Source organism: Podarcis muralis, chromosome 5 (genome assembly GCF_964188315.1).
Source record: "Podarcis muralis chromosome 5, rPodMur119.hap1.1, whole genome shotgun sequence".
Lineage (NCBI taxonomy): Eukaryota > Metazoa > Chordata > Lepidosauria > Squamata > Lacertidae > Podarcis > Podarcis muralis.
This window is the reverse complement of record NC_135659.1, coordinates 12,074,701-12,089,599: the sequence shown is the minus strand read 5'-3', so window position 1 is coordinate 12,089,599 and position 14,899 is coordinate 12,074,701. Positions and strand designations below refer to the sequence as shown.

The 14,899-nt window shown below is 47.3% G+C and overlaps 1 protein-coding gene across 3 annotated transcripts; it reads left to right on the top strand.

Annotated features, from left to right (window-relative positions):
* Positions 1-3,343: 3,343 nt before the first annotated feature.
* Positions 3,344-14,064, top strand: MGST3 (microsomal glutathione S-transferase 3). Of its 3 annotated transcripts, none has more exons than XM_028732484.2 (6): positions 3,345-3,500; positions 5,736-5,859; positions 8,822-8,895; positions 10,216-10,273; positions 11,481-11,553; positions 13,851-14,064. In XM_028732484.2, the coding sequence occupies exons 2-6, from the start codon at positions 5,743-5,745 to the stop codon at positions 13,958-13,960; spliced, it is 432 nt and encodes a 143-aa protein (XP_028588317.2). In that variant the 5' UTR covers positions 3,345-3,500; positions 5,736-5,742; the 3' UTR covers positions 13,961-14,064. The 3 variants fall into 3 exon arrangements, with proteins under 3 accessions (XP_028588320.2, XP_028588317.2, XP_077784404.1); XM_077928278.1 differs by lacking the exon at positions 3,345-3,500 and adding an exon at positions 4,993-5,132; XM_028732487.2 differs by lacking the exon at positions 8,822-8,895 and having other exon boundaries at positions 3,344-3,500.
* The last annotated feature ends 835 nt before the right edge of the window (positions 14,065-14,899 follow it).

Here is a 14,899-nt window from a genome sequence, read left to right as displayed (position 1 = left end):
GTCTTCAAAAACCTCAAAAAAGGCTACCACACCACATGCTATGAGTTGCTCCTTGAAGTCAAGTTGCAACTGTATTAACGGTTTTAAGAAAAAGGAAACAAACTTGCAAGACGTTTTCGTCTTGCAAAGCAAGCCCATAGGGAAATTTGTCTTGCAAAGCCACTCAAAAAACCAAAAACCCTTTCGTCTTGCGAGTTTTTCGTCTTGCAAGGCATTCGTCTTGCGAGGTACCACTGTATTTGGTAATGGCTCAGAATTGCTCTTTACTTGCAATAGAAATATTATTAGCGAGATGCAATGCGATAGCAACCCTTTCAGATGCTTACTGAAAACATGGATTTGAAGCACATAAAATAAGCTCCTTTCCAGCACGAACACTGCTGACTGCCAAGGAAAGACCACCCCCATCCCCAATTAATTGAGTCTAACTACTATATATCTCAGGTTGAAACAATTTTTCACTGGCTCTCCTCCTCAGCCTGATATGGCTGACCTTTAAAGCCCTAAACAGCCTCGCCCCAGTATACCTGAAGGAGCATTTCCACCCCCATCATTCAGCCCGGACACTGAGGTCCAGCGCCGAGGGCCTTCTGGTGGTTCCCTCACTGCAAGAAGCGAGGTTACAAGGAACCAGGCAGAGGGCCTTCTCGGTAGTGGCGCCTGCCCTGTGGAATGCCCGCCCGTCAGATGTCAAGGAAATAAACAACTACTTGACTTTCAGAAGACATCTGAAGGCAATCCTGTTTAAGGAAGTTTTTAATGTTTGATGTTTTATTGTGTTTTTAATATTCTGTTGGGATCTGCCCAGAGTGGCTGGGGAAACCCAGCCAGATGGGTGGGGTATAAACAATATATTATTATTATTATTATTATTATTATTATTATTATTACTATTATTACTATTATTCACAAATTGACGAAGTGAAAGTTACTTTGGCATGCAATAAATCAGAGGTAGCTGTGAGTAGAGAAATTTCACAAATCAATGAATATTAACCTCTCTTACTTACCCTCTCTCAAACCCACTCCATTCAGCTTCCTCCCTTTTTGAGGAGTTGCACAAACTTGATGTATCAATAAAGACTTGTGCTTGTATATAGCCTTGGTTGATGTATCGCCTTTTTCTTCAGGAATTGCGTGTCATAAAAGAATTGCCAAGTCTTTTGTGTTTTCGCCTTCCTAATCTGATATGTGAGTGTATGATATAACCTCCCACATTTTTTGCCATCTAGTCCACATGGCTGGGAGAAGATGGAAGACGCCACTTGCTCAGCCGAGCTGTCGGAGGTACCAGGAACAAGCAAGACAGTGACTTCCTTCACAGGTACAACAGATAGTCACTGTCGATATTGCACAATAGCATAAGCTTCATTTCCTTATCAGCTGTGTGCTTCAAAACTTCCCCACATTTTGGGCACTCCCTCCAGATGTTGAAGAATGTGCCCACACTGCTTCGCGAGCTTATTCTTCATATATATATAATTCCCAAGGCTGTTCAATGTGTGCTTTTATCTGTCAGTATATAGTACAAATTCACAAAGGACACAGCCACATTAATGCAAGAGACTTTCATTATATTTTCAAGTTTTTATTGTTATATTAGTTGTCCAGGGAAATGTGTTATTGGGCAGCATAAAATGGTTGTAAATAACTAAATATTTTTTATTTAAAAAAGAAGATAACATAAACAAACAAACAAACAAACAAATAAACAAGGCAGAACCTCCATACAGATGCAAAGAAGAGAAATATAAGTGGTAATATAAGTGAAAGTCCCAGCAAAGGAAGAATGGATACAAAAACATACGGAATATGCAGAAATGGCGAAACTTACCAGAAGAATAAGAAATCAGGATAACAAACTTTTTATAAAAGAATGGAAATGGTTCCTTGAATATTTACAAACTGTAAACAGATAAGAACATTGTCAGGGTTATTGTAATAACCTGCAGTTTCATAACAGTATATATTTAAAATAATGAATGAGCAAATTAAGTTAATTTGGATGTGCAAAAGAAGATACAGTCATACCTCATGTTACGTTTGCTTCAGGTTGCATGTTTTCAGGTTGTGTCCCACAGCGAACTAGAAGTAATGGAACAGGTTACTTCCGGGTTTCGCCACATGCGCAAACGCACAAAATGACGTCACACGCATGTGCAGAAGCAGCGAATCGTGACCCGCGCATGCACAGACGCGGGTTGTGTTCTTTTCAGGTTGCGAACGGGCCTCCGGGACGGATCCCATTTGCAACCAGAGGTACCACTGTAAATTTAAGGAACCGCAGAAAGAGGGGGAAGGAAGTTGAGTTTTAAATGTCAAAAAGATTGTATAGTTAGCATAGCTGTCAACCTTCCCTTTTTTGCGGGAAATTCTTTCACGCTGCTTCCCGCTGCTATCCCAGATTGTTAGATATCCTGTAGACTGTCCCCGGGACAGGTGAGACTGCTGATCCCTTATTTTTGAGGCTGCTGATCACTTATTTTCAAATCTGAAAGTTGACAGGTATAAAAGTTAGTGAAACGAAGATCATGGCCACTGGTCCCATCACCTCCTGGCAAATAGAAGGGGAAGAAATGGGAGGCAGTGAGAGATTTTACTTTCTTGGGCTCCATGATCACTGCAGATGGTGACAGCAGCCATGAAATTAAAAGACGCCTGCTTCTTGGGAGAAAAGCAATGACAAACCTAGACAGCATCTTAAAAAGCAGAGACATCACCTTGCCAACAAAGGTCCGTATAGTTAAAGCCATGGTTTTCCCAGTAGTGATATATGGAAGTGAGAGCTGGACCATAAAGAATTGATGCTTTTGAATTATGGTGCTGGAGGAGACACTTGAGAGTCCAGTGGACTGCAAGAAGATCAAATTCATCCATTCTTAAGGAAATTAGCCCTGAGTGCTCACTGGAAGGACAGATCGTGAAGCTGAGGCTCCAATACTTTGGCCACCTCATGGGAAGAGAAGACTCCCTGGAAAAGACCCTGATGTTGGGAAAGATTGAGAGCACAAGGAGAAGGGGACGACAGAGGATGAGATGGTTGGACAGTGTTCTCGAAGCTACAAACATGAGCCTGACCAAACTGCGGGAGGCGGTGGAAGACAGGAGTGCCTGGCGTGCTCTGGTCCAGGGGGTCACGAAGAGTCGGACACGACTAAACGACTAAACAACAACATAAACCTGAAAAACATTTTTTTTTTTTTAAAAGGGCTAACTAGGCAATGCTTTTTAAAAAACCATTATTAAATTTTCTTTATACTAGGCCTAACTAGACCTAACTAGGCAATGCTAATGTTCACAGAGAGAGAGAGAGGTACTCAAACTTTCCTCTCTCCATAGGAGAGGGCGCTCTTGCGCGCTCCGCGTTTCGGAGCAGCCGCGCCCTCGGGTGGATCCGCCCCGGCGTGGGCTGGGCTTCCCGGGCAACCCTTCGCTCTCGGCCCGGGGCGGCGCTGCGTTTCTCGGTGTGCACTTGCTGGGCGGCAGCGGCGACGGTGGTGGTGAGTCCGGGTCGACGGGGCGGTCGGACGGGAGGACGAGGGTCTTCGGAGCCGGGCGGAGCTTCCCGCAGCCCTACGCCCGGCTCGGCCCTTTCCCCGGCTCTTGGGCCCGGTGTCCCCTGGCTCAGCTCGGGCGTCGCGGGCCAAGTTCCTCCCGCCCCGTCCGCCGGGGCGCTTTTGCCCTTTGCGGGCGGCTCCCAGTCCCAGCGGCGAAGCTGGCGGCTCCCGGACCTCGAGTGCGAATCCTGCCGGCTGCAAGCAGCTGCCGGTTGGACTGAGATTGTGGCGAGTCTTGAAAACGGCAGGGCTTGTGATCAAATAGCATAGAGATCATAGGGGTGCAAGGTGACCCTGGGCATCATCTAGTCCAACCCTACTGCAATGAGTATGCAGCTGCCCCATGCGGGGATCGAACCTGCAACCTTGGCGTTCTCAGCACCACACTCTCACCAACTGAGCTCAACATGCTGGAAGATGGGGCTCTTGTCCAGGGCTGGCAGGATGCTGCCAACCCCTTGCCATGGGTGGGGGGTGGGGGGGGCGTCCTTCAGCAGGGGGTGTCTTGACTTTCAGCCTTGTGGGATGAGCAAGGGGTATTAGAGTAGTGCGTTGGCGGCAAGTCGGTTCCCTCGCATAATTTTGCCCCAAGCAACTGGTTTGCGCTTTCCTAGCGCCGTTCCCATTCTCCGAAACCACATGCTAGGCTTTTCACACAAGCAGTTGACTCAGTGGAGGGGCTTTCTCCCCTTTGTGGCAAGCGGACACCTCTGGAATGAAGTGTGGGCTTGACCTGGTATGTTGTTGTTGCTGCTGTTTAGTCGTGTCCGCCTCTTCGTGACCCCATGGACCAGAGCACGCCAGGCACTCCTGTCTTCCACTGCCTCCCACAGTTTGGTCAAACACATGCTGGTAGCTTCGGGAACACTGTCCCACCATCTCGTCCTCTGTCGTCCCTTTCTCCTTGTGCCCTCCATCTTTCCCAGCATCAGGGTCTTTTCCAGGGAGTCTTCTCTTCTCATGAGGTGGCCAAAGTACTGGAGCCTCAGCTTCAGGATCTGTCCTTCCAGTGAGCACTCAGGGCTGATTTCCTTCAGAATGGATGACCTGATATATCTGGGGCAAATCACGCCGGCTGGCACCTGCTCCTAAGGACTGAGCCTTGCAAGGGAGGTGGGCACAGCAGTTGTACAGTTTAACTTGATGGGGTGAAAGGACATCAGGTTGCAGATAAGCCGCCCCTGTGTGTTTGGACTTTACACCTTAACGGCTCTTGGTGGGGCAACTTTACACAAGGTGAACCCGCTCGCTGTTGCTTTTTCTTCTGGACCAGGTCTTCGAGTCCCTGGGCCCTCAACTTTGCCCAGACTTGGCTGCCGCACAAAGTGCAATTTCCTTTGTCACTGAGACATAGTAGAGGGGAAATCCTGCAAAAAGCCAGCCTTTGGCCCAGAGCACTTTATAGCTGCCTCCTGGCATCCTTTGATCTTTGTCTTCCTCCTTTCCAGTACTTCAAGCTCAGGCGGTTCCTGTGGGTGCATCGCTGGGGTTTTCAGCCTAGGATTTTTGCCATTGTGGGAGGCAGGTGTTGCTTGCGAAAAGCCTCCCTTGAGTGTATAGATTTCAACTTCATAGGCAAGTTTGGCAGGTACCCGGAGATCTAGGGTGGTTGGTTAAGACAGAGTGGAGTATCTGGCATGTTTGATGCAGGCATTTGGAGATAGAGAATGCCAGGGGGAAACATGCCAGTAGTTTGAAATTGTGCTTGCACCCTGGCGCATGTATGTGCTGCAACAACAGCTCTTCACTCCTCGATCCTGCAAGGACTTGTTGCAAAGGCATCGTCTATCTGATCTGAATATGCGCAGACTGACACACTAATCTAGAGTCAGGGGCATTTTGGGGAACATTAATTTTATTAACAGCGACTCAAATCAGACATTGCCCTCATGGGACTTGTTTATGGAGGAGAGATAAGATTGTTGGCCTCTGGAAAAATAGCGCTGGCTCTCATGTCTGACTCCTCAACAGTAATGTTGATGGCTCTAGATATAATAGTAGAGAAATAAACAGGTTTTTCATGGGGTTCAGAAAAATGACCAGCAGCAGCATCGATAAATCTCAGGAGGGAGGGAGCTCAGTAGCAGAGGCACCACCGCAGAAAAGGCCGGGCGGGGGAGGGGTAGCGATTCTGATTCTTGGGCTTGTGCTAACCTTCCCCTTTCCCCCTCTCCTCAGTGCCAAGATGGTGGTTCTCTCAAAGGAATACGGCTATGTGATTCTCACCGGTGCTGCCAGTTTCATCTTGGTAACACACCTTGCCATCAATGTGGGGAAAGCCCGCAAGAAATACAATGTTCAGGTGAGTTGCTGCATCACGACTCTGGGAAGACAAGAGTAAAGACGCAGCATATCCCATATAATCTGATCATTCTGCTTATTTCCTGTGGGGTCTGTTCTTCCTTTTTTCAAAGAGCCATGTTTTTTCAGACCTCATGGCCAGTGGCGTGGGATTTTCCCCCTTTGGTGGCTGGAAAGTGGGTGGGTTTCCCCCCGCCCCTTTCCTTTGGTGCGCTCTTGAGTAAGCCGTGTGGAAATGGAACAATGCAGGCAGCTATCGCTACTTTCTGCCAGGTGACATGCTGCCTCAGTGGAACCTCCATAGTCAAAGGCAGTGTACCGCTGAGATGGCTCTTCCCTTCATGTCCTGCTTGCAAACGCCCAAATAGCACTTGGATGGCCGTTGGTGGAAACGGCCTAGATAGACCATGAATCTGTTCCAGTTCTGGTGTTTGCACGCATTATGTAGGCAGGCCTTGAAGGTGGCTCGGGGCGTCCTTGATAGTAGATTTGATCTTCACATCATAGCTTCCAACTCTCCCTGGTTTTTTAATCTGTGAGGACTTGGGCAAGGAATTTGGGAGTTGGCTTTTGCAAACGCCCACAGCTGGCAACGCTGCACAAATGTTTCTGATCTGAAAGCTGCCGCGGGGGAACGAGCTGTATCGCCGCTCTTGCTGGTTTCTGTGGTTCTCAGCTGCTAGCATCACTTGGGGAGCCGTTTTGCAGGGGTCTCTGAAACAGAGGAGTCTTGTTAGAAACCCTCCGCTCCAATTTGTGCACAGAAAAAACTTCCTCTCCTCTCCCTGGAAGGCTTTGGTGCCGCAGTTAGGAAGGAGGCCAGAGGGTGTGTCTGCTCTGCTCTCAGTCGGTGAGTCATAAGCCCCTCTAAAAACAACTGGAGCCAGGCTTTGTGAATGGTTTCTCGTGGCTCAGGGATGGGTGGGGGACTTCAGCCACAAGACTGGCAAGCCGTGTCCCTACCACTCCTCTGCCTTGGCACTCTCGCTTCTGTGTTAGTTACCGTATTTTTCGCTCCATAGGACACACTTTTTCCCTCCTAAAAAGTAAGGGGAAATGTCTGTGCCTCTTATGCAGCGGATGTCTACGGATGGCGGGGGGATCTGCTGCAGGATCCATGGTTCCCCTTCCTTCCCTCGTCCGTGGCTCGCTCTGAAACATCAAAGCGGGAGAGGAGCCGCTTACATGGGTGTAAGCAGCTCCTGTCGGGTTGGCTGTTTTAAAGCAAGCGTGCTCTCTTTCCCTTCCTCCTCCCCACTTAGCTTGCTAAATAGCAGCAAAGCTTTTCAGCTCGCTGAGCGGGGAGGAGGGATAGAAGGAGAGCCTGCTTGCTTTAAAGGAACAAAGCAGGAGAGGAGAGGAGCCGCTTACACGGGTGTAAGCGGCTCTTGTCCGGTTGGCTCCTTTAAAGCAACCAGGCTCTCTTTCCCTCCCTCCCCGGCTCAGCGAGCTGAAAAGCTCCTCCACACACCCCACACGTGCTCTTTCTCGCTTCAGTGTTTTTCCTTCCCTCCCATTAAACCCCTCTCCTCCGTTGTTAGCAGCCTCCTTCTCCACACACCCCACGCGTGCTCCTTGTCCCTTCAGTGCTTTTCCTTCCCTCCCCACTTAAAACGTGGTTAAAAGGCACGGATCCACATGGATTCTCAGGATTTTTGCACTGGGTCAACCCAAATTCACCATCAGATCACATGTCTGTGGCCACAGCATGAACCACAAAAATCATACATCCACTGTTTCGTTCAGAATTATTTTTTTCTTGTTTTCCTCCTCTAAAAACTAGGTGGGTCTTTTTATCAGGTGCGCCTTAAGGAGCGAAAAATACAGTAACTCCTGCAAAGAGCCTTTGAAATGCACTTTGCAGGCAAACATAAAGGGAGAAGAAGCAACTTGGGAGGGGAGGGTTGCTTCTGTTGTGTTTGGGCTCTTATTCCCCCTTGTGGCGAGTGACCCGGCTTGTTTCACCTGCTACTGTTTGCTGAAGCCTTTGTTGACTTTTGCTTGAGACGCCGTGGCTGCTTCCAGGTCTGGGGAAAAAAAGAGAGTTTCTTCCTCTGCTGCCATGGTGGGAAGGCTTGTAGCAGAAGGCAAGGGAAAGATGGCAGAAAACAGGAAAGTCTCACACAGAAGGAGCCCACTCAGACACAAAGTTTTAATTCACCCACCTGACATGGTATGTCTATGAATGTGTGTTTCCGGCAAAGTGCAAAACAGAAGCCCAATCAGTCAGTAGCTACTATAGCTCCATTCCTTGTGTGCCCATTGGGTGTGGGAATAGAGTAACACATTGATAACTAGGTAGCACATGGAACACTTAAACAGCTCAGGACCGCAATACCTCAAGGACCGCCTCTTTCCGTATGAACCTACCCAGACCCTGAGATCATCTTCTGAGGCCCTCCTTCGTGTGCCTCCTCCTTGAGAGGTCTAGAGGGTGGCAACACAAGAACGGGGCCTTCTCTGCAGTGGCTCCCTGTCTGTGGAATGATCTCCCCAGGGAAGTTCACCCGACGCCTTCATTATACACCTTTAGGCGCCAGGCAGAAATGTTCCGTTTTAACCAGGCCTTTGGTTGAACTGATTGACATCCTATGCCCTTTTAAAATGTGGGTGGCTTTTTTGTGGGGGGCTATTGGGTTGTTGTTTTTATTTTTATTATGTATTTTGTGGTTTTATATTTTGATATTTATTTATTATTATTATATAATAATATTATATAATATTTATAATTATTATTTTATTCTGTGAACCACCCTGAGACCCCCAGGTATAGGGCGGTATATAAATTACAACAATAACAACAACAACAACATTTTTCTCCTCCAACTCCACAGTTGATGAGGTGTGGACATTTATGTTCTCTCTCTCTCTCTCTCTCTCTCTCTCTCTCTCTCTCTCTTTCTTTCTTTCTCTCTTTCTCTCTTTCTCTCTCTCTCCCTTCCCCCACTAACCTCCCTCAAAAGTACCCAAACATGTACAGCACAGACCCTGAAAATGGACATCTCTTCAACTGTATCCAGAGGGCACACCAGAATACGTGAGTAGCCCTCCGCACAAGGAGTTTAATTTTGGTTTCTTAAGTGTTTAATGCCTCGACTGGTGCAGCCGCTGCTGTTTTGGGAAACCATTCTCAATGCAGCAATCCCTGCCGTGCTGCCTGTAGCAGCCGTGATAAAATCGCTTGAGGAAATCCATCTTCTAAACGCCTGTCCAGCCCCCTGCAATGCAAGAATCTCAGCAAAAGCTTTCCCTGAGAGATGGCCATCCAGTCTCTGCTTAAATACCTCCAAGCAAGGAGAATCCAACACCTTCCAAGGGAGTCAAATGGCCCTTACCACCAGAAAGTTCCTCCTGGTGTTTAGCTGGAATCTCCTTTCTTGTAACCTGAAGCCATGGGTTCGAGTCCTACCCTCCAGTGCAGGAGAAAACAAGCCTGTTCCCTCTTCCATGTGTCAGCTCTTGAGATTGCCTTTTGACTGCCGAGTGTCTTGCTACGGCCAGTGGCTTGTCAGCAAAAGGCTTGTCGGAGGCAGGTGGTTCAGAAGTCTGCATTGCTGGAGCACAGAGCTCGTGCAACAGCCAGGAAGGTGGGTTACGGAATCCCAGGGGAAATTGCAGCTTGCGGAAGCGAAATTTTGCTGACCTTTCCTGCCGAGAGAGAGCATGCAATTCCTACATCAATATATGTTGGGAGTCCCTGTCTTTGGACCTTTGCACATCAACTGTGTACCTGCCTCGGCCTTCGTTTTCTCCCCCTTATATACAAATTCTCGATACAGTGGTACCTCGAGGTAGGTACTTAATTCGTTCCGGAGGTCTGTACTTAACCTGAAACTGTTCTCAACCTGAAGCACCACTTTAGCTAATGGGGCCTCCCGCTGCCGCTGTGCTGCCGCCACATGATTTCTCTTCTCATCCTGAAGCAAAGTTCTTAACCTGAGGTACTATTTCTGGGTTAGCAGAGTCTGTAACCTGAAACGTATGTAACCTGAAGCATATGTAACCCGAGGTACCACTGTATTCTGCTCTGAACCTCCTCTTAATTCATGTGTGCACATCCCAGAGGTTGGAATGGGGAAGATGCAATAAGGGATACACTGTGCAATAAGGGATACACTCCATGGTGCCCTGAGAGAGCTGCAGAGGCCTGACTTTCCCGTAACAGGAAGGAATCATTGCAAGCGTGCAAATTATTCAGGGACAGCTGTGAAATCTGCTGCCTTCTTCCTTGCAGTCTCTTGTTGAGAATGATGGTCCTGGTCTCTGACACCAGCTGGCAAGAATGAGGGAGCTCATTCCAGGCCATTTAAAAACAGATACAAAGCCACAACGCACACACCTGTCTCTGTTCTTGCAGGTTAGAAGTGTATTCCTCCTTCTTATTCTTTCTTGGAGTGAGCGGAATCTACTTCCCGGTAAGTACCAAGATGAGAGACTTGGGGGTTTGTTTTTCCCCAGGCTGCTCAGTGGGAGCAAAGCCCGGGTGTGACTGCGAAGCCCAAGGTACTTGATTCCCTGCTGAAGTTTCTCTGGAACAGAGCTCAGCAACATCCATACAGTGTGGTGTGGTGGTTAAGAGCAGTGGACTCGTAATCTGGTGAACCGGGTTCGATTCCCCGCTCTTCCACATGCAACTGCTGGGTGACCTTGGGCTAGTCACACTTCTCTCTGAAGATTTTAATGTTTAATAGGTTATTGTATTTTAGTGTTCTGTTGGAAGCCACCCAGAGTGGCTGGGGAAACCCAGCCAGATGGGTGGGGTATAAATAATAAATTATTATTATATTATTATCTCTCTGCCTCACTCACCTCACAGAGTGTTTGTTGTGGGGGAGGAAGGGAAAGGAGATTGTTAGCCGCTTTGAGACTCCTTAGGGTAGTGATAAAGCGGGATATCAAATCCCAGGAGGACTCCAAAACTCCTTTACAGGAGAGTGTAATCAAGTCCAGAAAAGGCAGTTGACCAGTTTCCTGGACATGGGAACCACCGCTCAACTGGGTCTCTGCCTTCTCAGGACTGAAACGCCTCTTATTGGTTCCCATTCTGCACTCCACTGTGTCCAGGCAGCTGTTCCTGATTCAAACGTTGCCATAGAATTGTTGCAAGGGACCCCAAGGGTCATCCAGTCCAACCCCCTGCAATGTAGGGATCTCAAACTAAAGCATCCATGACAGATGGCCACCCAACCTCTGCTTAAAAATGTCTAAGGAAGGAGAACCCACAGCCATCCGAGGGGAGTCCGTTCCACTGTCGGAACAGCTCTCAGTGTCATCATACTGATGACCACTCCCTCCGAAACCTCTAGTGACTGCCCCCTGTTGTTCAATAATAATAATAATAATAGTAGTAGTATATTATTATTATTATTATACCCCATCCATCTGGCTGGGCTTCCCCAGCCACTCTGGGCTGCTTCCAACAAAATATTAAAATACAGTAATGTATAACACATTAAAAGCTTCCCTAAACAGGGCTGCCTTCAGATGTCTTCTAAAAGTCATACAGATGTTAAAACAAAACTGGGGACAAAATGGAAGCTGATGTCCTCTTCCCTATTGCACATTCATATCAGCACCAGTTCTCTCAGTTTGCAGTGACGATTTCTGCTTTTTCCCCCCCAGCGTGTCGCTACAGGACTCGGTGCATCTTGGATCATCGGAAGACTGCTTTATGCTTACGGCTACTACACAGGAGGTGGGTTTATGGGGCTGGTTAAACGCAATCCATTCGTCGCCTGCAGAGCTGCTCCGATTGGACAGTTTCCCTTGGATTCCCAATTGGATCTGTTGCCAAACTCTTCCATGCAGTGTGCAAGAGCTTGGAAACCAGGAACAGTCTATCTTATGCTCCCCCCCCCCCCTCCATAAGGGTAGGAAGCTATGTTTAGAATGAAAATAGTGGGATTTTATCCCATTATGCCATGGGTAGGCAAACTAAGACCTGGGGGCCGGATCCGGCCCAGTCGCCTTCTAAATCCAGCCCACAGACTGTCCGGGAATCAGCGTGTTTTTACATGAGTAGAATGTGCCCTTTTATTTAAAATGCATCTCTGGGTTATTTGTGGGGCATAGGAATTCATTCATTTTTTTTTCTTTCCAAAATATAGTCCAGCCCCCCACAAGGTCTGAGGGACAGTGGACTGGCCCCCTGCTGAAAAAGTTTGCTGACCCCTGCTTACGCAGTGCCTTAACTCCATCCTCCTTTGCCAGAAAAAGAGAAAGCCCTATACATTCTCTGGAGCACATACAGTGGTACCTCGGGTTACATACGCTTCAGGTTACAGACTCTGCTAACCCAGAAATAGTACCTCGGGTTATGAACTTTGCTTCAGGATGAGAACAGAAATTGTGCTCCGGTGGCGCGGCAGCAGCTGGAGGCCCCATTAGCTAAAGTCGTGCTTCAAGTTAAGAACAGTTTCAGGTTAAGTGCGGACCTCCAGAACAAATTAAGTACTTAACCCGAGGTACCACTGTACTGAAGTGTTGACTCAAGAGTAGAGAAGTACACTGATAATTTCATTGCTTTTTTTTGCAAACCGCTTTGGGGTGGTGGTGGTGGTTTTACAATCAAGCAGAATATAAATTTTGGGAAATCAATAAAATAAATATTTCACATATGGAACACTAGATGATGTACACAGGGGGTCTCAAGGTTGCACACATACCCCCCCTCCAAACACACCCTGAAATCTCAAAACTACCAGACTTCTCCCTGCTTAGAATCAGCAAGGTTGCTGGTTTTCGTTATCAAATTTATTTATTTGTAAAATGCTTATAGACCACCTTCTCATGCATAACATCAAGGCAGTGTGCAACATTATTTTAAAAATACATTGTTGTGGTTGGTTGTCATCCACCTGTCTTGAGAGACAGTGGAGTGCACCTTCCAGAGTGAATTCAAACGGCTGGAGAATCACAGCGCCTGCTGTGGCTGCAAAGACTGTTAACTCTGTTAATTAACAGACTGTTAATTATTAGGAAGCTGCCTTATCCTGAGTTGGGCCATTGGTCCACCCAGCTTAGGGCTAGCTACTAACAGCTGGCATCCTTCTGTCTCAAGAGACAATGGAGTGTGCCTCTGCTGAAGTCAAACTGCTGGAGAATCACAGCGCCTGCTGTGGCTGCAGAGACTGTTAACTCGTAACTGCTGCCTCCTGCATTGTTTTTCCTTCATTAGTAGGACCAAAGTGACCTCTCTGGGGTGCAAACCTGGGCAGTGTGCATGGAGGTCCTCTCTAGAAGGTGTGAGAAGGAGCAGTCTAGGAAAGCAGAAATAGTAGTTCATGAACGTGTGTCCTGCTGACATTTGGCCGCCAAAGCCTCTTTAACTTTTTGTATTGAAGCCTGTGTCTTGCCTTTGATAGGATATCTTGAAGGGGACGGTAAAAAATGAAAACCTCATGTTTTAGAGCAGGCATAGGCAAACTTGGCCCTCTAGATGTTTTTTGAGACTACAATTCCCATCATCCCTGACCACTGGTCCTGTTGGCTAGGGATGATGGGAGTTGTAGTCCCAAAACATCTGGAGGGCCGAGCTTGCCTGTGTCTGTTTTAGAGGTACAAAACAACCACTGAGACGTTTATCCTAGGTAGATTGCAGTACAGTGATCCGTGCGGAATGCACATTCACAACCCGCATCTGCGCACACACGGATTGCGATTTGGTACTTCTGCGCATGCGCAAAGCGTGATTTAGCACTTCTGCACATGCGCGGCCGCCGAAACCCGGAAGTAACCCGTTCCGGTACTTCCGGGTTTCGGCTGTCCGCAACCCGAAAAAACGCAATCTGAAGCGGCTGTAACCCGAGATATGACTGTATACTGTGCACGCCAACTGCCCTTTCTCCATCCTGCACGGTTTGAAAGTCTTGGCGCTCTGGCTGGGTAGCTGAAAAGACAGGCTTCTTGCAACAAGTGAAGCCGGGATATCAGCTGCTCACCTTGCTTCTCATACCGAGAGTGAGTCGTGTGAACCTCACCTTTTCCTTACAGATCCCAAGAAACGAAACCGCGGAGTCCTCGGCTCTTTGGCGCTTCTCGGATTGGCAGGGACCACCGTTTACTCTGCTTTGGTTCATCTTGGCTGGGTGTGCGATCACTAGATGACACCTCCTCTATGGCTTCCTGGGAAACCTTTAAATCTTTCAATAATGCAATTATATTTTAATTATTAAAAAAATCAAATAAAAGCCAACACTAACCATAACTGCTCTCTTTCCCTTCATTCTTGGTATGATCTGTTTGTAAGCCTTATTCCTCTCCACACCAGACACTTTCCTGTGGCCAAGAGCTCTAGCCCTGCACAGGCAGCACATGGTAAAAACTGTGGTTATTTTCTAATTATTATTAAATTAAATAATAATTTGAAAAAATGAGTGGGGGGTGCTCGTGTGATCTCACTGTATACAAGTTGTACAAGTGACAATAAAATATTTCAGTTCAATTATTGAATTAATATGCCGCCCTATATCCAGAGTTCTCAGGGCGGTTCACAGAAAAGATCACAATATATAAATTCAAAATAAAAACAATAGCCCAATAACACCCCCCCCCCCCAATTCAAAATGCTGGGTTTGACCAAATATGGCTCAGGGCCACAATACCTCAAGGGCCGCCTCTTTCCATATGAAGCTACCTGGACCCTGAGATCATCCTCTGAGGCCCTTCTTCATGTGCCTCTGATGTAAAAATTTAGCTTTTGCTGCCCAGCTCCCCATTGGACTCTGCGCCTCCTAAGTCCATGATCGGTCAGAGAAGAATGGGTGGAGGCAGGATCCAGTGGAAAGCAAGGCAGAAACTTATTTTTCTGTTGCAACAGAGTTCGCTCGCTCCCCTCCTTGCAAGGAGGGACAAATCCTGAACAAAAGTATGCAGGAACCTTTATTTTATTTTTTTAAATAATTTTTATTGATTTTTACATGTATACTTCTTCTAACAATATATCTTTAACAATTTAAAGACTCTTGACATTGCCCAACTCCCTTAGCCAAAGACCATCCCATAAATCATCATATATGCAGCATACATATTTATTTAATTTG

Excerpts from the sequence above, each read along its gene's own strand:
- MGST3 (XM_028732484.2), top strand. The coding sequence starts at position 5,743 with ATGGTGGTTCTCTCAAAGGAATACGGCTATGTGATTCTCACCGGTGCT. Across the intron at positions 8,896-10,215 it reads CAGAGGGCACACCAGAATAC|GTTAGAAGTGTATTCCTCCT; the intron begins GTGAGTAGCCCT and ends CTGTTCTTGCAG. Across the intron at positions 11,554-13,850 it reads TTACGGCTACTACACAGGAG|ATCCCAAGAAACGAAACCGC; the intron begins GTGGGTTTATGG and ends TTTTCCTTACAG.